We start from the raw sequence: 25976 nt of genomic DNA, 5'->3' as shown, positions 1-25976 counted from the left end.
TTTATTTTGACAAAAATAGCAATTGAGTGGAGCGAAGTTGTGAATTGACGTCACGGGTCAGTTGCGATTATCATTTTGATCGGATCTGCTCTTTTAGGTATCTGGCCTTTTGGTCACACCTGAATTTTTATTCTGGATGTGTTGCTCGTTTTACACAAAATTGATACGATTAAAAAATCAATTTTGGCTGCTACGTCTGTCATACCAAGCAATTTGGCTTTTGGCGATTCCAATCTGGTTTCTGAAAAAAAAACACTTAATTTTAGATAGGAAAGAGCCCCCACTTGACTATTAAAGACCTGGACATTTAGCGCGATAGGCCATGCCTCGCGGGCCATGGCAATATCTTTGCGACCCGTGGGACTTGACATGAAACTATTGCAACCGAACAAATTATCTCGACCAAAATTGAAAATGGGGGTTTATTTCCGTGGGAGTTTGTATCCTAGACCCGTCGATATCATTAATGGTTACTTCAAGAGATGGTGTATTCTTTGGTTTTCAGACCTTCTTGAAATGTCTCTAGCAGAACCCGCTTATCACTTTTCACTTTGGCTCAGTTCATATGGTTTAATGAGCTTATTGGAATGTGAGAAACAGATCCGTTTTTTCCTATCCACATACGATTCTGGAATTGGAGAAATCACTGCTTGTATAGTGAACAAGAACCAGGATAAGTCAGGCGCAGCTGAACCTGTGAAATCTTCAACCCCCAACAAAGTTGTCAGCAGAAAACGGCCGATTAATGTACAGTCAAAATCAACTGTCATTCAGAAATTTGTCAAACCCAAAATCGAAACCCAAAATTTAAATGCCTCGCAAACTACCGATTTCCAACAAAATCCTGCAGACTTTGTAACAGCTACTCAGATTTTGGACAGTGGTAAGAAGTCGTTTCAGTGCAAATTTTGCGGATACGATTACCAGGAAAGGTCGAAAGTAGTTAGACATGTGTCACTTAAACATATAACAGGAGGTCCTGAGATAAAGTGCACAATTTGTGATTATTCGACAAGGCTGAAACATCACATGAAGAATCATTACACTCGGAGACACCAGTTACCAGAAGTAATGGCGAAAGCTGCCTTGAACTAAAGCGGTGCTGATTTAAATTTTTTGGCGTTGACTCAATTTTTCAATCAACGTCAACCTTGTTCACCAAATTGCCGCGAATTGATCTCTGAGGCATTTGTAGCCGTGTTGTTTTTTTGTTTGTTTGATTATAGCTGTTTCTTGTCTTTTAGCTGTTTCACGGGATTGTGTAGATCTAAAAATTTACTACTGTACAGGTTTAAAAACAAGAACACTTGAATTCCAAAGACATCGTTATCATGCCAATGAGATTGTAGTGTAAATGTATAAATTAATTAACTATGAGTTTGTGAAAAATATATCAATTATGGCATTTATTGTATTCAAGTTAGTTAACATAAGCCGATTTTAAAGTCTTTCCATGATAGGCTCCCTTAACATAGGTTGTGAGAAGTTTGAAATTTCTTAAAGAAATGGCCCTTATGTTTTTCAATGTGAAATTTAAAATTATTACTAATTAGATTGGATATGACCAAGTCATTCCAAGATTCTATAAATCTGGCAAACAAACAGTTCTCAAAATAATGTGATTTGAATTTGACGTCAAAATGGAGGAAGTTTGTCCGTATTTGTTGGTACTGCATTGCAAGAACCACTAGTTCTCGGAACACTGGAGCTCTGTTCGACAAAACTATGTGCAAGTAATGAATTCTTTGATCCTCAAAGGGTATTCGTATTCAATTGAAAATATTTTGATATTGTAACTTCTATTCATGAGATGTCATATTTTTATCTGTTGAAGCAAGACTTTTGCCCATTTTAGCTGTTTCTCAAAAGTGAAATTAGAAGAAAACGCTTTATGTCACTCAATAAGACAGCACTATCGTGGAAAAGACTGACATCTAGTGAATTGATAAGTTTAATTCTTGTATGAACTGGGAAAGAGCTCCTGATTGCATAAACTGCTCTTAATCCACACGCCATTTTCCGAATACGTTTTTCACTTCAGCTTGGTAGTTTAGATTGGTACCAAGAACATCTCCTAAGTATTCAATGCATTTTTTGTATTGATTTTTTCACCACTAACATTTATAGCGCATAGGTTATAAGACACTTGGGATACTCCAAGGTTGTAAATCACATTTTACACCAGATGATATCAGATTGTACGCAATAGAATTGTCCTTTTTGAAATTTTGAATTTGCATCAGTTTTCTTGTTTTACATAGAGAGCTTTTAAAAGTTATCTTCGTTTTCCGTTTGACAGGGCGAACTAAGTTGTAAGAATGTTATTTACACGTTCCCCGAATTGTTTTACGGCCTTTTCTAATGACGGAAAGAACGCTTTGCCAGGTTTTTCTGTTTTTTTTTGTTATCTCAATTAAATCTCTGATATTGTACCAGAGTAGGACATGGAGATATGATTCTTTTTTATTTCGAAAGCAACGAATGAAAGCTCCAGAGCTGATTAAGAGGATCTGTTCCGTTTGTGTCCCCACCAGTACGTTATGCATGTGCGTCTGTGCCTCAACTCAGTATGTTATGCATCTCCCAGTTACAGAGCACCCCAGTTACTGTGTCATTTTAAATAACTATCAAATATTATGCAACCCCTTAAGCTGTGGGGAGGCACAAACGGAAAAGATCCTATTCGGATTTTGCACCTAAATATTTTATTCTCTTGTTGTGTTTAAATAAATGGGTTTGTATTAGATTCGAAAACTATTGATTTTGCAGCGACATTTTTGACAAGCGAGCTTCTAGAACGTTTCAATTAGCCTAGAGCCTCACAGAAGTGCGTTGTTGGACAATTTTTTAGAAAAGAATTTTTGAACAGGAGTCTCATGTCGGTTTTCAGATAAAATTAAAAGGTGCTTCGTTGCCTTCGAATTCAAACACTTTTTGAAAAGTTATGCCATAGATTAAGGCAACGCATCACTTCCAAAGTATTAGTAAATATTTTTTGATTTGTGAAGCTGATCCTACTCATAAAAAGAGCGCAGAAAAATTTCGCTTTTGTTGAGATTTACACGTTTATTCTAGTCAACGTATGTTTCTCTAGACGAAGCAATTGATCATGAAAACAGAGAAGTTACTAACTTTGCAGAACATTTGCTCAGTATTTGTATAAAATGCTTTGACAGAGAAATTTGATAGCAATAATAATATCCATGAGCAGTCTTACCAGCAAACGCTAGATATTATTCGAAGTTGTTTTTTTTACGCAAATCCTGTAAAATCTTGATCCCGCCAAATTGCTGAAAAGGTGGTTTTTGTTATCCCGATGCCTGACGGTTGCAGCTTAATTATTTTTGCGCAGTAGCGTGATATCTCGAAATATCGGGAACATAACAATAGGCATTCTCTGTGCTTGTTCAGGAGAAAAAATAACAATTAAGGCAAAATTTGAACTCATCCGAATTAATTGCCCACCAAGTTTTACTATTCCTCACAAATTGTGGCCAGGTTCTACATTATTGGACAAGCGCTTAAAATTGCGAAAAAAGAACGTGGAGAACATTGATTTGCATGTTATTTTCCCTAGACTTTTATCAAGCAATTTTTAGAGTAATTATTTACTTGTAATTCTGGCAGCATTATTGTCACAGAAACTGTTTTGAAAAACGTCCAAGAGCAACTTGGCCAGCTGTAGGTAGATTTTATCACCGTTAGTGTTTTTACAAAAATTTGTAAATTTTATCCCAAAGGATCGTTTTTGATCAATTTTTTTCAGACTTTTTTGTTCGTTTTAGGGATATCAGGACTATTCTTGTTTAAATTGTCGACAGTGATTAAGAAACAGAACAACGTTTGTCAATAACTCTCCAATTTCCTTGAAGGGTTGGTTTTATGAATACCTCGATGGTTGGAGCTATTCATTTTTGCTCAATTGGGTAATATTTTGAAATATAAGTTGGAAATCCGCTTTTTGAAAATCGGGATTTCAGAATTGACCGTGTTTGTTTGAAAGAAAGATACAATGTTCGAAGTTTTTGTGCTACCTGATTACAGTATAAACTGATCCAAATTAATTGCCGCCCTATAATAGAGTTTTTCTTCTGCGCAATTCAGAAATATTGTGGTCGGGTTCAAGGTCAATTTCTCTGCTTCTAGAATTTGTTTTTGTAATTTTTTTTTACTTGAAGCATTGCTGTTCTCATTAATAAAGAAGTATTAATTCCCTGCAGAAATTTTGCTGAATGTGCTTTGTAAAACGTGGTTTGGAGTTTTAAATTTTGCAGTCATAAAGAAAAAAATTATTTGTTACCCCTAATGAATTACAAAAATTATGGTATGCCAGCAAGTTTGAACGTTTGTTTTGCTATTTGTCATTTTCCTTCGTTTTGGAAGTATTTTTGCTTTTTTTTGCAAACGGAAGTAGCTTTTTTGTAAATTAGTTTTAAATGGAAGCTTTTTTGTAAATGGAAGTTTTAAATAGTTTGGGTAGGTTTAAGAAACGCTGGTTTTCAGCGAGAAATCAACTTAGAAATTTTCTAACACCTTGAATCATTTGAAATTCTGTCCGTTCTGATGCAGACTAATGCCAGTTTTTTAACTGTCCCATTATTTGTGTTTGTTGCATGTTTTTCTATCTTGAATTAACTGCTTTTTAGTTGTCTTCGAGAATATCTTTTGAGCGTATCGTATAATTTTATCTCTGTGATTTAATTGCTCCTTACTTTAGGTATATCCCTATAAGCGTGATTTGAGATCTATCTCCGTAGACGTCTAATTGAGATGGCTTGTATGCTGTTTGAGGCAATGAATTGTTAACTACCATTAGGAAACCTGCCAATTGACCTTTCGTTGCACACCTTAGCAATGTTTATCTTTAATATTCGATATTTTACGCTACCAATCATAATTCTCGAAGCGGTCTGTTTTATCTTCAAGATTTTGCTTCGAATTTTATACACCTAGGTGGAGTAGATTGTGTGTTTGCTATTAGATTCAATTATCGAAAACATCTGATAGGGAGTACAACAACATCACTAACATGGTGCTTTCCGTTTTAAAATTGTTTGCACCCGAGCTGTATCTTGGTTTTTTTGTCACTGCTAGGAGTTGCTGGCTTCCCTTATGGTGTCAAGCTACCAAAAAGCTACTTGCCACATAAGTTGTGCTCAACAAACATAAATTGAGCTAAGTGAGCTGTGTTTTTTTCGATAGTCTTGAAAATGTGCTGGATGTGCTCGTTTATTTATGGCATAAACAGAAGATGGTTTAACTGTATCTAGTTAACAGCAACATATAAGGTTTTAGAAAAAGAGTGGTTTTAAATTCAAACGCCGAAAAAAGGGGTTAAGACCAAATTTGGCGAAAGGATGAGAAAAAATTCAGTAGACCTTTGTTTTCCGGTTACCATACATTTTCCAGAAGTAAAGTCATTGACTTTGAAATAATATGAAGTTCTGCTAGGACATGCAGCTACAAAAGTAAGTTTGAGGAAGAAAATAAAGAAATAAAGTGTTTCCAAAAACCTATTGTCCAACGGCACGATAACGCCCCGCTGGATAAGTAGAAGATCATTGCCCCAATAACGCCCAGCTGGATAAGTAGAAGACCATTGCCCCCCGATGACGCCCCGCTGGATAAATAGAAGACCATTGCCCCGATAACGCCGCGCTGGAGAAGTAAAAGACCATTGCCTTGATAACGCCCTTTTGGATAAGTAGAAGACCATTGTCCCGATAACGCCCCGCTGGATAAGTAGAAGACCATTGCCCCTGATAATGCCCCGCTGGATAAGTAGAAGATCATTGCCCCAATAACGCCCAGCTGGATAAGTAGAAGACCATTGCCCCCTGATAACGCTCCGCTGGATAAGTAGAAGACCATTGCCCTGATAAAGCCCCGCTGGATAAGTGGAAGATCATTGCCCCAATAGCGCCCAGCTTGATAAGTAGAAGACCATTGCCCCGATGACGCCCCGCTGGATAAATAGAAGACCATTGCCCCGATGGCGCCCCGCTGGACAAATAGAAGATCTTTGCCCCGATGACGCCCCGCTGGTTAAGTAGAAGACCATTGCCTTAATAACGCCCCGCTGGATAAGTAGAAGACCATTGTCCCGATAACGCTCCGCTGGATAAGTAGAAGACCATTGCCCCTGATAATGCCCCGCTGGATAAGTTGAAGATCATTGACCCAATAACGCCCAGCTGGATAAGTAGAAGACCTTTGCACCGATGACGCCCCGCTGGATAAATAGAAGACCATTGCCCTGATAACGCCCCGCTGGATAAGTAGATTACCATTGCCCCGATAACAACTCGCTGGATAAGTAGAAGACCATTGCCCCTGATTGCGCGCTGCTGGATAAGTAGCAGACCATTGCCCTGATAACGCCCCGCTGGATAAGTAGAAGATCATTGCCCCAATAGCGCCCAGCTTGATAAGTAGAAGACCATTGCACCGATTGCGCCCCGCTGGATAAATAGAAGACCATTGCCCCGATGACGCCCCGCTGGATAAATAGAAGATCATTGCCCCGATGACGCCCCGCTGGATAAGTAGAAGACCATTGCCCCGATAACGCCTCGCTGAATAAATAGAAGACGATTGCCCCGATAACGCCCCGCTGGATAAGTAGAAGACCATTGCCCCGTAACGCCCCACTGGATAAGTTGAAGACCCTTGCCCCTGATAAGGCCCCGCTGGATAAGTAGAAGACCATTGCCTTGATAACGCCCCGCTGGATAAGTAAAAGACCCTAGCCCCGATAACACCCCGCTGGATAAGTAGAAGACCATTGCCCCAATAACGCCCCGCTGGATAAGTAGAAGACCATTGCCCCTGATAACGCCCCCTGGATAAGTAGAAGACCATTGCCTTGATAACGCCCCGCTGGATAAGTAGAAGATCATTGCCCCAATAACGCCCAGCTGGATAATTAGAAGACCATTGCCCCGATGACGCCCCGCTGGATAAATAGAAGACCATTGCCCCGATGACGCCCCGCTGGATAAATAGAAGACCATTGCCCCGATGACGCCCCGCTGGATAAGTAGAAGACCATTGCCCCGACAACGCCCGCTGGATAAATAGAAGACCATTGCCCCGATAACGCCCCGCTGGATAAATAGAAGACCATTGCCCCGTAACGCCCCGCTGGATAAGTAGAAGACCATTGCCCCAATAACGCCCAGCTGGATAAGTAGAAGACCATTGCCCCAATAACGCTCCGCTGGATAAGTAGAAGACCATTACCAATCAAATCCAAACAGTTAGTGGAAGGCACTTGAGTTGCAAGCATATGTGCCCTATCTGTTCACGGTTGAAAATTAGTGGGACATTTTAAAGCAGCCGATGCGAAGACACGCAATTTTTTGGTAAACTATTTGAAGTTAGGAAACTTTGTTACATATTTATATGAAAAAGTATATAAACCCTCTAAGAGTCGTTGAAAAAAAATAAGGGGTCAACAATCGGTTGGACCTCATCAACCTTATCATTTGGTATATGATTTTTTTTTCGTTCTTTAAATTGTTGTGTATTTATTGTAATTCAAGTGTTTACGCAGCTTTTTGATGCCTTGCTTTATGTTCCTCCTAGTGTTTGAGAATTTTATCTTGGTGTGTTATGGCTTAAACTACATGTTTCTCATGTGAATTGTTTTTACGTGAAAAAATGCTCAAGGCCTTCTCTTTGACGGGTTTATTTATTTGGTTCTGATGATCTTGTAGAACTAAAATGCGTTGTGACTATTCAAAGAAAATTTTCAAGTTTGATGAACTCAGAACAATAGCTGCTGTCATTTCATTTTTCTACTGTCCTCTAGTTTCTGTTTTCGACAGCTGACTCTATATGACTTTACGACAGGTTGGGCGATGCGTCAACATTTGTTTTTCTCGAAGTTTAGCAAGAGCAGGGTCCAATTGCATTTCGATCAAATGCGAATTAAGGACGATAGAGACCTGCCTCATTTGATCCAAATCCATTTGATCACTATCTCTCCCTGGGTGCAATGTGAGTGGATGATTAGAGTGTTGTCCTTCGAAGTATTTGTGGCGTATCGAAACGTCCGTTCTAGAGAGTCTCTAAAATTTAAGGTTCACCAAAGATAGCTCTAGTTTTTCAAGCAATTTTTTGGCTTTGGAAAAATGTTTTGTGTTTGTTTATTTAATTGAATCAAGGAAAAAATAGAATGACTGCAAGTGAATCTCGGGCTTGAGGTGAAAATGGACATGAAGCATCCCAGTTTTCGTTACTAGACCTAAACTTCTTCGACAAACATTTGATAATTATCTTTGAAGAAACTTTTGTTCTAAAGTTTTTTTTCTGTAATCTACCAATTCTGTTGAGTATTTTTTATTGCTCAATGTTTATTGGATGCTCAGCAGAATTGCTTCCTGGTTTAGCTTTTTGGTTTCCAAAAAAATTTTGGTGCATTAAAATATTTGGGTTGTTTTGAATCTTGAGATATTGTTTGAAATGTGAAATCTTGAAAAATTTAAACGCAAATTTTAAGGTTTGAAATGTTTCATGATCATGAATTTACAAAAATTGCTGCTTTTTTATTGTTCGCATTGCGTTGTGCTTTTGTTGCTTTTCAATGGTTTATTATATACCATGTCGATATCTGCTATACTTCATCAGTTTATGCGACATCTGAATTGACAGTGTGAAGAAATTTCACTTCCTTATTTGGCAGTTAATCATCTTTTATATGATACAGTTTTTACTTCCGTTTTCAGACGTTTTTCGAAATGGTTGGAGCGTCTCTTTATAATGTATCCGTACACCTAAGCTGCCATAGTTTGTCAAAATTAGAAGCCGAACCGAATTTTCATTTATATCTCTCTGACAGTGACGAAGGGTTGGGCAAATTGACCTTCAATTGCTTCGAACAACCTGAAACTTTCGAGCGCAAACTTGCCATCAGCAATCCTGGCGTTGACAAATATAAGCAAAAAAGACCCGCTGCACTTCCAACCCGAAGTCCTATAAAGCCGAAAGCTCGAAGTGTTATGCCAGCTTCCCCTGTTCAAGCAACGGAAAGCAGTAGTTTTCTTCAAAATCCGAACGACTTTGTTGGAGCTTCTCAGGATCTCGTTACTGGTGACAAGACGTTTTCATGTAAGTTCTGTGGCTTCTCAACCGCCAACAAAGCCAATGTGGTGAGACATGTTAATCTTAAACACATCAATGGCGGAACCGTTTTCAATTGCAACTTGTGCGAATACTCAACTAAGTTGAAAGCAGATATGAAGAAACATTACATTAAGAAACATCAACTACCAGAAGCTATGGCCAATGCGGCAGTCAGCTAAATTTCTTCGAGGACAGTTTTATTCGACGTGTGTGGTGCTAGGGTCAAATTATGGCTCTGGGGAGTGTTAGAAATTGTTAAAAGTAAGATTACCTGTAGAGGAGAGGTAGATAGAAACGTTTTCTGATCGAGTATCATTTTAGTCAGAGTATGAACTGACATGGAATAGAATCATTTGCAATATAATCTTTAGGCTGGCTTAAGCAACCAGTGAGTGAATTATTTTTCTTTTGGTGCTTCAATAATTGTTTATATGTGGACAATTGAGTCAAAAATTCATTAGGAATAATCAGTACTCTCTTAGGGACGATATCTTTTTTGCTTCTGCTTGCAAATTTTGTTTTCATGGTTTTATGCAAAAAAATTTGTAACTTCTCTCAGAAATCATACCCAAGTGAAGCTCTAAAAGTGAATTTGAAAAGGTTGCTGTTGACATCGTACGAACTTTGTTGGAGGAACCAGGCTATGTCCAGACCGAAATGAACGCGCCAAGGGTTTAAATGAGTTTAAAATTACACAATCTGGAGAGAAAAATGAACTCACGAAAGTCCGAACATGGCTATTATTGAACGCTCGATTGTGTGGACCTAGGAAATTGTGAATGGACGAAAGTCTGGTCCTAGGCAACTTTGAACGCAAAAAGTCTGGACATAGGCCGTTCTGACCACACGAAGGTCAAGTCTGAACATAGGCAATTTGGATGATCATGAATGCACAACAAACTTTCTGGCGTTCCTGATCAGGCTATCGTGCTTCGCAAATTTCCGCAAATTTCCGCGAATTTGTGCGTTCAAACTCCTGTATGGCAAGACTTTTGCGCATTCTACAGACGAAATAAAATTACCTTGTGAGACACGAAGATCCGTTGAAGATGAAGACCAGAGGGTTCCACAATTCCGCAAAACCATATATTTTCAGACTTTTAGGCAACACCTTTTTTGCTACATGAGCAAATTTTTGATTTCAACCCTAAAAATTTTCAAAGTAAGTGGAGAATAAAATCTAGAATAAGACTATTTCTTCTAGATCGTTCAAGATGGCCGAATTGAAGATAAACTGATAAGATCTTATCAATCACACAAAAAGACTCAAACAAAATGCGACTGAGTAAGAGATTGCGAGGGACGTGCGATAGACGAGCGAGCAATTGAAAAAGAGCGCGTGAGCGAGAGGAATGAGAACACTGGAAAATCTCAGAAGCCCGAAAGGCGTCGTTATCAATTTCAATTGAGTCTTTTTGCCTTTCTTTAAAAAAAGCAAGCGAGACTTAGAACGCATGAATTCTGCACATAGACTGGCTACTACAATTGTTTTAATACTTTACTGACACTGAGGACACCTCATACAGAGTTTTGTTCAATTTAAATAACTCCTTGAAAAGATAAAAAAAACATCTTATTTTAGTTGTTCGAAGAAATTGCAAATCTCCGTAAGAAGTGGTAACTTTTTTATAGACCAGTCATAGCAAATTTTTCTTTTCGTTTTACACTATGTTTACACCGGGGACAGTCCATATCAAGTTTGGTTTGATTTGAGGAACTCTTTGGCTCGATTACAAATATATTTAATTTCAAAATACTTTATGCGAAGAAACTCCGAAGAAATCCCTTTGATAGGCTTACTTTTTTCTAGACAAGTTGAAGACAAATATCTTTGAAAACCGGGCACACGGGCACACTATGTGCCATTCTGTCCCCATTCAAACAAATCGACTACCTGATTGAATAAGACAACACATGCACATGGTAAAGATCTCCTTTTTTAAATTCACTCAAAAATTGCATAAAAATATAGCGAAGGTAACTATTTTCTAGACAAGTTGTAGCCGCATGTCTAAACACCTGGCACACTATGTGCCATTTTGGCCGATTTCAAACAATTCAATGACCTGGTTGAAGACAAAAATCCTACACCCGGTAAAATTCTCCATTTTTGAAATGCAAGCAAAAGTTGCGTAATATTTTTTGAACAACTAAAATAAATTCGTTTATATCGGACTTCAATTACAGTGGGCATCTTCCATTGCCCATTTGGTTGCATTTCTATTACTACTCCACCCGAATGAAAAAGCTTAAATTTTTTAGTCATTCGCTCATAAACGTTATAATTGATTTAAACAAGGAAAACAGCTAGTGGTATTTCACACCACTAGCTCTCGTTGGTTCAAATTATACCTACACTAAACATTGCCCATATCAATTGTTGTCAGTCTGATCAATTTTCATAGAGAAACAAGTTGATACAGAAAAACTGACAAAACTCTTTAACAAAGTATAACCTTTTGGCAAAATACAGGAAGTCGTTGTTAAAGAAATAAAAGTTCAACATGAGGACATATACAAAAAGACTCAGACAGGATTTTTCCCTTCGGAGAATAGAGTAATTGATTGCAGGATATTTGTGCCCATGACCTTGAATTGTCAGTTAGATACGACACTTCTCAGAATCGAATATAGAAGAGTTTTTGTTTGATGCCCCTTAAAGAAACTTGCGTTTTATGTTCTGTATCCTCCTGAACAAATCCATCGGTGAAAATTTTTTGGGCCTGCGGTTTAACAAATTTCAGTTTTCTGATAATTCTGGTTTTTTGCGGCACACGACTGTTACGAATTCCGCGAAAAAAGAACAGAAATGTTCCGGAAATCAATCATCATTATAGGCGGCAATATTTTTTATCAGCAGCACATCTCCGTCTATATGCCGCCACTGATAGGCAACCAAAATGAACGTTGCGACAGAACAGCTTATTTCCTGCCGCTATTAGTGAAATTTTCTTGTTTAGCTTCTCTTTCCACGAAACCATAACCTAACGTTCATGTAACTATCCTGTCGCGTGAAAAATTTGTCAGCATTTGGCAGATAGTTGTCTTCAAAGCTCACGTTTGCTATCATTGTTGCCCTATGAAACTTGTAACCATCATTTGACTTTTATTCACAGTACCATTAAGTGGTGTAATAAGCAATCTGTTAATAGACTCAAACATAGCAGCAGCTGTCGTAAAGTGGTGCAATATTTTTTCTTCCTCACGTAGATGTCTCAAAAGAGGAAATTTTATTGACTACTTTTATTAGCTTTTGGACCAATCTCACAGAGTTCAATTAGTAGTTGATCAAATAAATCTGCTTTTCGACTGCTTCGCTGACTTCTTGTTTCTTCATGCCCCATTGGAGGGCGACAACAGAATGTTTTTTGCGACACCAAGCAATAGCTGATGTATATGGTCAATTGGCGGGATCGGCTCTTTTGAAATTACATCAAAAGCTTGGCTTCTCCTTTAACTCCGTGAGTTTTGATTTAGCATTTGACCGTTTCGTCACCGACGGACCTTTTCGAACAAATTGACCGTCATGGACCATTATTGACCGTTTCAAACAAATAGCGCTCTATGAACAAGAATTTTGAAAAGTTGGCGAAGAATAGATAGATCTGCAACTGCCAGGAAACACGGCCCCGCTTGAGTTATCGGTAGCTTGTATGTAGTAGCCACGTTTGTTTTGACTGTTGATGACATTTTTCGTCGTTTTTCAGTTGTACTTGAAGCATCTTTTTCTTCACAGTACTTATAGCATTTCAGTGAGTGAGTTTTTAGGATTGTCGATCAACAATTGATGAAATTTCAACAGAATCAGTTCCCAGGTAATTTACTCAATTGGTTAAGGATGGAAAAGTCTTCAAACGGCTTTTTGACTTCCCATGGCAAAAGTTTACTGCCGATCAGGGACTGATCACAATTTAAAAGATCGTTCAAAAGCGCATCGTTCGAAGTCATATGGCTAAAAGAGAAGGTTGTTGGTTGAGGCACCCGATACTTACAGGTTTACAGGTAAGAGGGGGATCTTTATCATCTTTTTCGTCGTTTTCAAAATCGCTCTCTAACGGAGAATAATTGCCAAAGAAATCAGCTTCAAACATTTGGTCGAAAGGATAGACCCTCCGCGTAGTAATGAAACCAACAGAATAATCAGAGCGATTACTCTGTACTACTAAATAGTTGTGAAGGGAATAGAACTTGTGTCTGAAGTTGAACTGACGTTTTAAGCCTCGCTGTAGAATTTGATAAGGTCCGACAGTAACGAACACGGCACTTCACTAGCTGTTTTCTTTTTGGTGGAGTAGAATTTTATTTTTGAGTGCTAAACAGGTACATTGGTCTTCTCTTGCTATTTTTCTTCTCATTCGTGTTTGAATCCGTGTTCATCATCCTTGATTTCTCGTAATAATCTTAGTCGTACGCACTTTCTCCCAATGTATCACTCTCACTTGCAGTCGCGGTTTGGGAATGATTTCACCTTCTTGCGAGACGGACTAACAACTTGTTTCTTCAAATAATGACTTGTCTCCTTCGATCGTCTTTCTCACAATCTTTTGGTTTTTGCGAAAAGGACAACAACTTAGAATAAGACAACAACCTTAGACAACAACAACCACATTTAATTTTTACCACTGAGATTGATCAATCAATAACCGTTACAGCTGTCAGGCTCAGCCCTTAATCCCGCCTTAAATGACCTCTCGTATTATTCCCTTAAATTTTGAAAGTTTTGAGAAGTTAGACTGAGTTAATCGATTCCATGTAGTGGTCTGTCAAATTTATTTTAACAAGCTGGTGTAATTCATAATCTTTTAATATAATGCCCTACCAAAAAGCCTTCAAGTTGAGCGATCTTCTCACAACTCCATTTTACCTTGAAACAATGAATTGACTGAAAAGCTGATTTAAATTAAGTGCTTGAGCCACGTTGGATCTTTAAAACGATATGCTGATAGACAAGAAATCAAAAAGCTATGACAAAACTTCAGTTTTTTTTTAAATTGCAAGAGTTTTAAAACTAACATTGATTACTAGAGGAACTGCATCAAATACAAACACAATGTCTCAAGTTAATCCAATCCAATCAAAACTGCTAGATCAATATGGAACGAACTGGTACCAACAGAAAAGATCATAATTTGATAATTTGTTCAGATAGTTTTGAATGAAGTATTAAAAGTTTAATATCAAATGTAACATTATGTAACAAGTTCTGTATTAATCTCTGCAATTCAACTGTTTGTTTTTCAAATTTGCTCAATAACGCGAAAATAGGGACTGAAAAACATTTAATCAAGCCGATTAGTAGTAGTAGGAGGGGTATTCATTGAAAAGCGGATTAAAGTTTAGAGCTTGAGCCACGTTGGATCTCTTGAAGGGCTATGCTGATAAACAAGAAATCAAAAAGCTATGACAAAACTTCAGTTTTTGAAATTGCAAGAAAAAGAATAACTTATATTTATAAGAAACTAGTTTTAAAACTAACATTGATTACTAGAAGAACTGCAACAAATACAAACACAATGTCACAAATTAATCCAATCCAATGGCAACTGCTATATCAGTATGGAACAAACTTGTACCAACAATAAAGATCATAATTTGTTCACATAGGTTTGAACGAAGTATTAAAAGTTAAATATCAAATGTAACATCAGGTAATAACGCGCAACATAGGCGCTGAAAAACATTTAATCAAGCTCATTAGTGGTAGTAGCGCTAGTAGGAGGGTTAGAGATTGTTGTTTGACACTATGATCTCTATTCTCTGGATTTTTAACTTAACTTCGATTTTCTCTCCCAGCTCGGTCGGCTGAGTCCTTTGCCTTCTCCGATGCCAGGCGAGGTTTAAGTGGATATTTCCGTTTTACAACATCTAAGCACTAACGAAAAACCTATTTAAAAAAACTAAACCCAGTAAATCTGCTATCAAAGCAAAGCACTTTTGTTAATTGTGATTAACTTTTTAATTAAATTGAGTGTTACTATGAAGTTGATTTTGTGTAGTTTTCGAAAACATTTAAAAGTAAAGAAAACAGTTATGCCTAAAAACGGCTTTTATCCCCATCAACAGTTTGACTTTGAGACCCTTGGACCATTGGACAACGAGACGTCGATAAACTCGACTAGCTAAAATCAAAACCAAATTCTTACCGAGTTTCACAAAATACAAATTGATATGCAGTTTTTTCTGTGCTACTCCGACTGAGCGCGCCTTCACTTCCCTGCCTCTTGTCAATCAAATAGTCGATCAAGTGATGTGTGCGAAGTACGGCCAAGTTGATATTGATAGGAATTGGCTTGCTGCCTTTTATCTGATCACCACCATGTATCAACGCAAGCTCCCGTACTTTATAAGCATTATTTGGGTTCCTGTTGTTGTTATCTTTCTCTAATAGCTGAAGTTTTGCGTCATTTTTTTGCTCTTAGGTTCAGGCTACCCAAAAAGCATATCGGTTGATTCCGGGATAACACAGTTTGCTAGTTTTGTTGCTAGTAGGTGTGGGCTTGCTGTAAACAATGGTTGGGTTTTGGTCCAAGCTAGATATACGGATGTTGTTATTTTAAATAAAAAATACCTCTTTTGCTCTCTCGCCTTCTCAACTAACGCTCTTTATAGGTACAATATTCTATCGTGTACGTGTATGTGCTATAAATTTGTTGCTGTTCTGAGCGATGCCTTTGCTTCAAGACCATCATCGGGAGTAATCACAATTGTTTAAACTTGTCGGGTTACGAAACAGTTTGCTGCCGAACAGCAACTGATCACGAATTAGCAGATCGTTGAAAAGCGCATCGATCAGAATCGTATGGCTAAAAAAGAAGATTGTGATTGAGCCAACTGGTATTTACAGGTAAAATCAGGGGGGTTGGCGGTAATTATGATTATCATCTTTTTCATCACTTTCGGAATCGCTCTCGAGTGGAAATTGGTTGTCAAAAAAATCAAGTCCAAAATGACTTTCATGTTGGTCGAAGGGATAGCCTCTCCGTGTAGTAATATATATAATAGAAAAATCAGAGCAATTACTCCCCTTTTTCTTTTGTTCTGCATCAGTGATTTGATCATCTCTGAAACTTCTAATTGTAATGGGAATGTAACTTTTTTCTGAAGTTAAACGACATTTGAGTCCTCGCTGTAGAACTTGATAAGGGCCGACAGTAACGAACACCGCACGTCACTAGCTGTTTTCATTTTTGGTGGGATAGCATTTCATTTTTGAGGGCTAAACAAGTACATTGGTCTCCCTTGCTATTTTTCTTCGGATTCGTATTTGGATCCATGTTCGCTATCCCTGATTTCCTGTTATAATCTAAGTCGTGTGCACTTTCTCCTATTGTCTCCTCAACACCTGTTGTAGTCGCAGTTCGGTATACATAATTGACTTGACCATCTTTCGACGCCGACTAACAACATGTCTCCTTCCATATAGGAATTATCGCCTTCCATTGTCTATCTCACGGTCTTTCGTTTTTGCGAACCTTTGTTTTATCACATTTTTTGTTTTTCCAGCTAAGATTGATCAATAAAAAACCGCTAAAGCTGTCAGGTTCAACCCGAAATCCCGCAATAACTGACCTCTGGTAACTTTCCTCTAAAGCTTGACGAAATTTTCGAGAAGTTAGTTAATCAGTTCATGTATTAGTCTGTCGAATTCTGTTTAACAAGCTGAAGCTGGTGTAATTCATAATCTTTTAGCAAAATGCTCTACCAATAAGCCTTAAAGTTGAGCAATCTTCTCGCACCTCCATTTTACCTTGAAACAATGAATTGACTGAAAAGCTGATAAAAATTAAGTGCTTGAGCCACGTTGGATTTTTAAAGGGATATGCTGACAAACAAGAAATCAAAAAACTATAACAAAACTTCAGTTTATTGAAATTGCAAGTGTTTTAAAACAAACATTGATTACTAGAAGAACTGCATCAAACAAACACAATGTCACAAGTTAACCCAATCCAATCAAAACTGCTGTATCAATATGGTACGAACTGGTACCAACAGAAAAGATCATAATTTGTTCAGATAGGTTTGAATGAATAATTGAAAGTTTAATTTCAAATGTAACATTATGTAGCAAGTTCTGTATTAATCTCTGCATTTAAACTGTTTGTTTTTCAAATTTGCTCAATAACGCGCAAAATAGGGACTGAAAAACATTTAATCAAACCGATTAGTAGTACTAGGAGGGGTAGAGATTGTTGTTTGACACTCTGCTGTATGTTCTCTGGATTTCTCAGCTAATTTTGATTTTCTCTCCCAGCTCGATCGGCTGAGTCCGTTGCCCTTTTTGATGCCAGGCGAGGCGTGAGTGGTCATTTCCGTTTTACAACGACTCAATTACTCAATAACGGCCAAAATAGGGGCTCTATCGCCTTCTCAACTGACGCTGCTCAAACGTACAGTGTTCTTTTGAGTACGTTCAAGTGTAATAATTTTCTTTATGTTCTGTGCGATACCTTTGCTTCAGCACTATCATCGGGAGCAATCACAATTGTTTAAACTTATCGGGACACGAAACAGTTTACTACCGGACAGCAACTGATCACGAATTAGAAGATTGTTAAAAAGCGCATCGATCAGAATCGTATGGCTAAAAAAGAAGATTGCCGATTGAGGCAACTGGTACTTACATGTAAAATCAGGGGGGTGGGGGGGGGTAATTATGATTATCATCTTTTTCGTAATTTTCGGAATTGCTCTCGAGTGGAAATTGGTTGTCAAAAAATCAAGTCCAAAATGACTTTCATGTTGGTCGAAAGGATAGCCTCTCCGTGTAGTAATAAATACATTAGAAAAATCAGAGCAAATACTCCCCTTTTTCTTTTGTTCTGCATCAGTGATTTGATCATCTCTGAAACTTCTAATGGTAAAGGGAATGTAACTTGTTTCTGAAGTTAAACGACATTTGAGTCCTCGCTGTAGAACTTGATAAGGGCCGACAGTAACGAACACCGCACGTCACTAGCTGTTTTCATTTTTGGTGGGTTAGCATTTCATTTTTGAGGGCTAAACAAGTACATCGGTCTCCCTTGCTATTTTTCTTCTGATTCGTGTTTGGATCCATGTTCGCCATCCTTGATTTCCTGTGATAATCGAAGTCGTGTGCACTTTCCCCTTTTGCCTCCTCAACACATGTAGTCGCAGTTCGGTGTACATGATTGATTCGACCATCTTGTGACACCGACTAACTTGTCTCCTCCCATTTTTGACTTTTCTCCTTCCCTGGTCTGTCTAACGATCTTTCATTTCTTTTGCGATCCTTAGTTTTACCACATTTTTTGTTTTTCCAGCTAAGATTGTTCAATTAAAAACCGCTAATGCTGTCAGGTTCAACCCGAAATCCCGCATTAACTGACCTCTCGTAACTTTCCTCTAAAGCTTGACGAAATTTTTGAAAAGTTAGTTAATCAGTTCCATGAAGTAGTCTGTCGAATTCTGTTTAACAAGCTGGTGTAATTCATAATCTTTTAGCAAAATGCTCTACCAATCAGCCTTAAAGTTGAGCAATCTTCTCGCACCTCCATTTTACCTTGAAACAATGAATTGACTGAAAAGCTGATAAAAATTAAGTGCTTGAGCCACGTTGGATTTTTAAAGGGATATGCTGACAAACACGAAATTAAAAAACTATAACAAAACTTCAGTTTTTTGAAATTGCAAGAGTTTTAAAACAAACATTGATTACTAGAAGAACTGCATCAAACAAACACAATGTCACAAGTTAACCCAATCCAATCAAAACTGCTATATCAATATGGTACGAACTGGTACCAACAGAAAAGATCATAATTTGTTCAGATAGGTTTGAATGAATAATTGAAAGTTTAATTTCAAATGTAACATTATGTAGCAAGTTCTGTATTAATCTCTGCATTTAAACTGTTTGTTTTTCAAATTTGCTCAATAACGTGCAAAATAGGGACTGAAAAACATTTAATCAAACCGATTAGTAGTACTAGGAGGGGTAGAGATTGTTGTTTGACACTCTGCTGTATGTTCTCTGGATTTCTCAGCTAATTTTGATTTTCTCTCCCAGCTCGATCGGCTGAGTCCGTTGCCCTTTTTTGATGCCAGGCGAGGCGTGAGTGGTCATTTCCGTTTTACAACGACTCAATTACTCAATAACGGCCAAAATAGGGGCTCTATCGCCTTCTCAACTGACGCTGCTCAAACGTACAGTGTTCTTTTGAGTACGTTCAAGTGTAATAATTTTCTTTATGTTCTGTGCGATACCTTTGCTTCAGCACTATCATCGGGAGCAATCACAATTGTTTAAACTTATCGGGACACGAAACAGTTTACTACCGGACAGCAACTGATCACGAATTAGAAGATTGTTAAAAAGCGCATCGATCAGAATCGTATGGCTAAAAAAGAAGATTGCCGATTGAGGCAACTGGTACTTTCATGTAAAATCAGGGGGGTGGGGGGGGGGTAATTATGATTATCATCTTTTTCGTAATTTTCGGAATTGCTCTCGAGTGGAAAGTGGTTGTCAAAAAAATCAAGTCCAAAATGACTTTCATGTTGGTCGAAAGGATAGCCTCTCCGTGTAGTAATAAATACATTAGAAAAATCAGAGCAAATACTCCCCTTTTTCTTTTGTTCTGCATCAGTGATTTGATCATCTCTGAAACTTCTAATGGTAAAGGGAATGTAACTTGTTTCTGAAGTTAAACGACATTTGAGTCCTCGCTGTAGAACTTGATAAGGGCCGACAGTAATGAACACCGCACATCACTAGCTGTTTTCATTTTTGGTGGGATAGCATTTCATTTTTGAGGGCTAAACAAGTACATCGGTCTCCCTTGCTATTTTTCTTCTGATTCGTGTTTGGATCCATGTTCGCCATCCTTGATTTCCTGTGATGATCTAAGTCGTGTGCACTTTCTCCTATTGTCTCCTCAACACATGTAGTAGCCGCAGTTCGGTATACATGATTGATTTGACCATCTTGTGACGCCGACTAACTTGTCTCCTCCCATTTTTGACTTTTCTCCTTCCCTCGTCTGTCTAACGATCTTTCGCTTCTTTTGCGATCCTTAGTTTTACCACATTTTTTGTTTTTCCAGCTAAGATTGTTCAATAAAAAACCGCTAATGCTGTCAGATTCAACCCGAAATCCCGCATTAACTGACCTCTCGTAACTTTCCTCTAAAGCTTGACAAAATTTTTGAAAAGTTAGTTAATCAGTTCCATGTAGTAGTCTGTCGAATTCTGTTTAACAATCTGGTGTAATTCATGATCTTTTAGCAAAATGCTCTACCAAAAAGCCTTCAAGTTGAGCAATCTTCTCACACCTCCATTTTACCTTGAAACAATGAATTGACTGAAAAGCTGATTTAAATTAAGTGCTTGAGCCACGTTGGATCCTTAAAAAGATATGCTGATAGACAAGAAATCAAAAAGCTATGACAAAACTTCAGTTTTTTGAAATTGCAAGAGTTTTAAAACTAACATTGATTACTAGAGGAACTGCATCAAATACAAACACAATGTCTCAAGTTAATCCAATCCAATCAAAACTGCTATATCAATATGGAACGAACTGGTACCATCAGAAAAGATCATAATTTGATAATTTATTCAGATAGGTTTGAATGAAGTATTAAAAGTTTAATATCAAATGTAACATTATGTAACAAGTTCGGTATTAATCTCTGCAATTCAACTGTTTGTTTTTCAAATTTGCTCAATAACGCGAAAAATAGGGACTGAAAAACTTTCATTTAATCAAGCCGATTAGTAGTAGTAGGAGGGGTAAAGGTTGTTGTTTGACACTCTGCTCTATGTTCTCTGGAGTTCTCAGCTAATTTTGATTTTCTCCCAGCTCGGTAGGCTGAATCCGTTGCCTTTTTTGATGCCAGGCGAGGTGCGAGTGGTCATTTCCGTTTTACAACTGACGCTGCTCAAACGTACAGTGTTCTTTTGAGTATGTTCAAGTGTAATAATTTTCTTTCTGTTCTGTGCGATACCTTTGCTTCAGCACTATCATCGGGAGCAATCACAATTGTTTAAACTTTTCGGGACACGAAACAGTTTACTACCGGACAGCAAGTGATCACGAATTAGAAGATCGTTAAAAAGCGCATCGATCAGAATCGTATGGCTAAAAAAGAAGATTGCCGTTTGAGGCAACTGGTACTTACAGGTAAAATCAGGGGGGTGGGGGTAATTATGATTATCATCTTTTTCGTCATTTTCGGAATTGCTCTCGAGTGGAAATTGGTTGTCAAACAAATCAAGTCCAAAATTACTTTGTTGTTGGTCGAAAGGATAGCCTCGCCGTGTAGTAATAAATACATTCGAAAAATCAGAGCAATTACTCCCCTTTTTCTTTTGTTCTGCATCAGTGATTTGATCATCTCTGAAACTTCTAATTGTAAAGGGAATGTATCTTGTTTCTGAAGTTAAACGACATTTGAGTCCTCGCTGTAGAACTTGATAAGGGCCGACAGTAACGAACACCGCACGTCACTAGCTGTTTTCATTTTTGGTGGGATAGCATTTCATTTTTGAGGGCTAAACAAGTACATCGGTCTCCCTGGCTATTTTTCTTCTGATTCGTGTTTGGATCCATGTTCGCCATCCTTGATTTCCTGTGATAATCGAAGTCGTGTGCACTTTCCCCTTTTGCCTCCTCAACACATGTAGTCGCAGTTCGGTGTACATGATTGATTCGACCATCTTGTGACACCGACTAACTTGTCTCCTCCCATTTTTGACTTTTCTCCTTCCCTGGTCTGTCTAACGATCTTTCATTTCTTTTGCGATCCTTAGTTTTACCACATTTTTTGTTTTTCCAGCTAAGATTGTTCAATTAAAAACCGCTAATGCTGTCAGATTCAACCCGAAATCCCGCATTAACTGACCTCTCATAACTTTCCTCTAAAGCTTGACGAAATTTTTGAAAAGTTAGTTAATCAGTTCCATGTAGTAGTCTGTCAAATTCTGTTTAACAAGCTGGTGTAATTCATGATCTTTTAGCAAAATGCTCTACCAAAAAGCCTTCAAGTTGAGCAATCTTCTCACACCTCCATTTTACCTTGAAACAATGAATTGACTGAAAAGCTGATTTAAATTAAGTGCTTGAGCCACGTTGGATCTTTAAAACGATATGCTGATAGACAAGAAATCAAAAAGCTATGACAAAACTTCAGTTTTTTTTTAAATTGCAAGAGTTTTAAAACTAACATTGATTACTAGAGGAACTGCATCAAATACAAACACAATGTCTCAAGTTAATCCAATCCAATCAAAACTGCTAGATCAATATGGAACGAACTGGTACCAACAGAAAAGATCATAATTTGATAATTTGTTCAGATAGTTTTGAATGAAGTATTAAAAGTTTAATATCAAATGTAACATTATGTAACAAGTTCTGTATTAATCTCTGCAATTCAACTGTTTGTTTTTCAAATTTGCTCAATAACGCGAAAATAGGGACTGAAAAACATTTAATCAAGCCGATTAGTAGTAGTAGGAGGGGTAGAGGTTGTTGTTTGACACTCTGCTCTATGTTCTCTGGAGTTCTCAGCTAATTTTGATTTTCTCTCCCAGCTCGGTCGGCTGAGTCCGTTGCCTTTTTTGATGCCAGGCGAGGTGTGAGTGGTCATTTCCGTTTTACAACAACTAAGCACTAACGAAATTACGAACTATTTTTTTAAATTTGAACCCGGTAAATCTGCTCTCAAAGAAAAGCACTTTTGTTAAATGTTATTTACTTTTTTATTTAAATTTAGGTTTAATATGAAGCTGATTTTGTGTAGTTTTCGAAAACTGTTACCTGTGAACAAAAAAGTTATGCCTCAGACAGCTCCTATCCTCATCCACAGTTTGAATTTGGGACCCTTGGAGCAATGGAAGAACGACACGTCATTAAATTCATCTACAAAAATCAAAACCGAATTCTTACCGAGTTTCACAGAACATAAATTGATATAAAGTTTTTTATCCATGTGGCTCACTCCGGATGAGCAAGCCTTCACTTCCTAGCCTCTGTCAATCAAACTCGATCAAGTGTTGTGTTCAAAGTACGGCCAAGTTGATATTGATAAGAATTGGCTTGCTGCCTTTTCGTCAAATCTCCACCATGTATCAACACCAGCTCCGGCACTTTATAAGCCTTATTTGGGTGCCTGTTGTTGTTATCATTTTCTAATAGCTCAAGTTGTTCCGCAACTTAGAATCGTTATCAATAAATTGAGCGTCATTTTTCTCTAGACTCATTGTCAACCATTTATATCCGGACATTGTCACAAATGCCTTTTCATCAAATCATCAACCGCGAACTCAGCTGAATGAATCGGATATGCCTGCAAAAGACTCTTATCCTAATCAACGCCGTGAAACTACCTCAATTACTTTACATAGTTAAAACCAATATCTCCTATATAAATTCACAAAAAAATGAAATAGAAGATTTCATATAAGATCTACTGGAAAATAGAGAAAGCATACCGTCATCTTCACTTCCCCTAATAGCTTCCTTCGATTTTTCTCATGCTTCGCTGTGATTTTAACTCCAACTTCACCAGCTAGACGCATTTTTTCCTGGAAACGCTTTGAAAGCGCTACACATAGAAGAGACAGCATACATATTAAAAAAAACTCCGACAGAAAAGCAATGAAGTCCTTTAAAAAATTCAAACCTAATAAAAATCCTCCATTGCTGCTAATGTTGCTGAAATTGTTTAGCAGAAATGGTTGTATTGTTGTATTAATTGTGGAAGCTTTTGCACCTTTTTTTCTTGTTTACCGGTTCACGGAACTCAAAAATCAAATGGGTTGAATCCGGGACAACTTTGGCTAGTTGCGTTGCATAGGTGTGGGTTTGCTAAAGACAAAAATAGCGTTTTGGTCCGTGCCAGGTATAATGATGTTGTCTTTTTTCATAAAATTCGGACGCCAGCTTGTTGTGCTCTCTCGCCTTCTCAACTGACGCTCTTCCCACGTACATTATTCTATGGAGTACGTTGTTAGTGTTAAAATTTTGCTGTTCTGTTTTGAGCTCTAACTTTGCATCAAGACTATCATCGAGGGCAAAAACAATTGTTTCAGTTTGTCGAAACACGAGCTTTTTTCATTGATGTAAGAAAAAACTTTATTCCTGTGTTCTCAACGGATATTTTGTGAGTTCCTCAGTTTTTCTCGAAACTTTTAGTTTTGTATCAACTTTAGGATCGTTTCTCTTGTTTCGCCCTTAATCTGGAAGGTACTACAATGCAAAAAATTCCTCAAGGTCAGACACGTATTTTTTTCGTGGGTTTTGCTTTTGCTGTTAGTCTACTCATTTCATTTTAAGAGTGTTGTTAGCTGCTCAAAGTTAGGGGAAAACAGACAATTGTTGCAAACAAAATGGTGACAATTTTCATAAAACTTTTATACGCTACAGTCCAAAAGATTTAAATAAATTTTCAACACTTGGGGACTGATATTTAGCTAAGCACCGCAAAAATTAACACACTGCATGAAAGGAGTAGAGTACATTAAGCACATTTGGATCTGAGTAAATGCAATTTCCTTTGTTGCATTTTTCTTGCGAGGTTCTTGTTTATAGCCGCGAAGTGATTGTTGTGGCTATTATTGGCCCTTCTTTGTTTTTTTATTTAGTCGTCACGATTTCTGTTACGACCATATGACGTCACCATTGCCTTAAATGCGCTTTTTGGTTATTGGTTCTTGCGAACTCAAATGAATTCCGTGCGTGACGGAATTTTTCATTCTTTGTCGAGACTCTAGTTTTTGGTCAAGTGTGACTTCACTCAAAATTGACTTTTTGTTAACTTGGTGCCAAAAGATGAGGTGAATTTAGCGTGTTCCACTCTAACTAACCCAAGTATATTTACGAGCAGCTAATAGAAGCAGTAATGAGTCATATAGAATCTTTATCAAAATATAGCGTATCAGCATTTAACAGAAAGAAGCTTTTTATCTGTTTTTCAAGACTAGAGATCTGCAAAGTTGACGCGGCTATTTTCTTTCAATTTTCTGGCTACGTTTCTAATGTTAATATTGCTTCAATTCCGTTGCTTGCGCTGTGTGTTTTCCATCGCTTTCTGTCAGTTGCTTGGCGTGCTATCCAGCCTTTTTTTGCTTTCTTTGCTTGGCATCTGGGGAAGGATAAACAGGGAATTTTCCTTTCAACAACCTAAATTTATTCATGTTTAATCAGAACTTTTCCCACAGAATTAAACCCTGTAGAAAATCATATTTAAACAAGTTTAAAGTCATATTAAAAACTAACGCTAAAATTCACGGAAATGCTTTAGCAGTCTTTCCCTCGTGGCACATCTTCGCCCATCTGTCAAAATCTTCGATGGCAAAATTATTACATACGCAAGAAGGTCATTGCACTAAATCTGTTTGGTAGCGCTCTACCCTAGTCGGTAGGTTTGTGTCCACTGAATACTAGATCTCATTATTTCTTGTTAGAGGAAATTGGATCGGAGGCTTTTTCTCATCAGGCCGGTATATAATGTTCTTATGGATCTTGGTCTTGCTGTACATCAGCGGCATCCCCGTCTTCTTCTGGAGACTGTTTTCCTTCTTTACTGTTTTAGATACAAAACAAAACCAAATAAATAAAAAAGGAACAAAAAAAATGAGTTTGGATTTTGACGCTGTTCAATTTGTCTGCAGACTGACTAATAGAGCCTTGCAGAAGTGTGACTGTCAACCGTAATTTTAGTTCTCTAGCAGCATCTTCGCTATTCCTTTATGTTCTTCACAGCCTTAAACCATAATAAAGCTTGCGGAAATTTTACACTAAAGGATTTAAGATTTCTATATAATTTACAAATCTTTTTTTCGTAGATCTGAATACACCAAGAACATGGTTCCCTTAGCAACTT

At 37.7% G+C, this 25976-nt stretch overlaps 1 protein-coding gene across 1 annotated transcript in view; it reads left to right on the top strand.

Moving 5' to 3' along the window:
* Positions 1-8637: 8637 nt before the first annotated feature.
* Positions 8638-25976, top strand: part of LOC142337286 (uncharacterized) — a 29044-nt gene continuing 11705 nt past the window's right edge. The window contains exon 1 of the mRNA XM_075386472.1: positions 8638-9152. Within this exon, the coding sequence (XP_075242587.1) occupies positions 9148-9152 (5 nt within the window). The 5' untranslated portion in view covers positions 8638-9147. The remainder of the gene's footprint in view (positions 9153-25976) is intronic.

This window comes from Convolutriloba macropyga, chromosome 3 (assembly GCF_964194025.1).
Source record: "Convolutriloba macropyga chromosome 3, txConMacr16.3, whole genome shotgun sequence".
NCBI classification, from domain to species: Eukaryota; Metazoa; Xenacoelomorpha; order Acoela; family Convolutidae; genus Convolutriloba; species Convolutriloba macropyga.
Note: the sequence above shows the minus strand (reverse complement) of the source record. Positions and strands in the feature narration are given on the sequence as shown.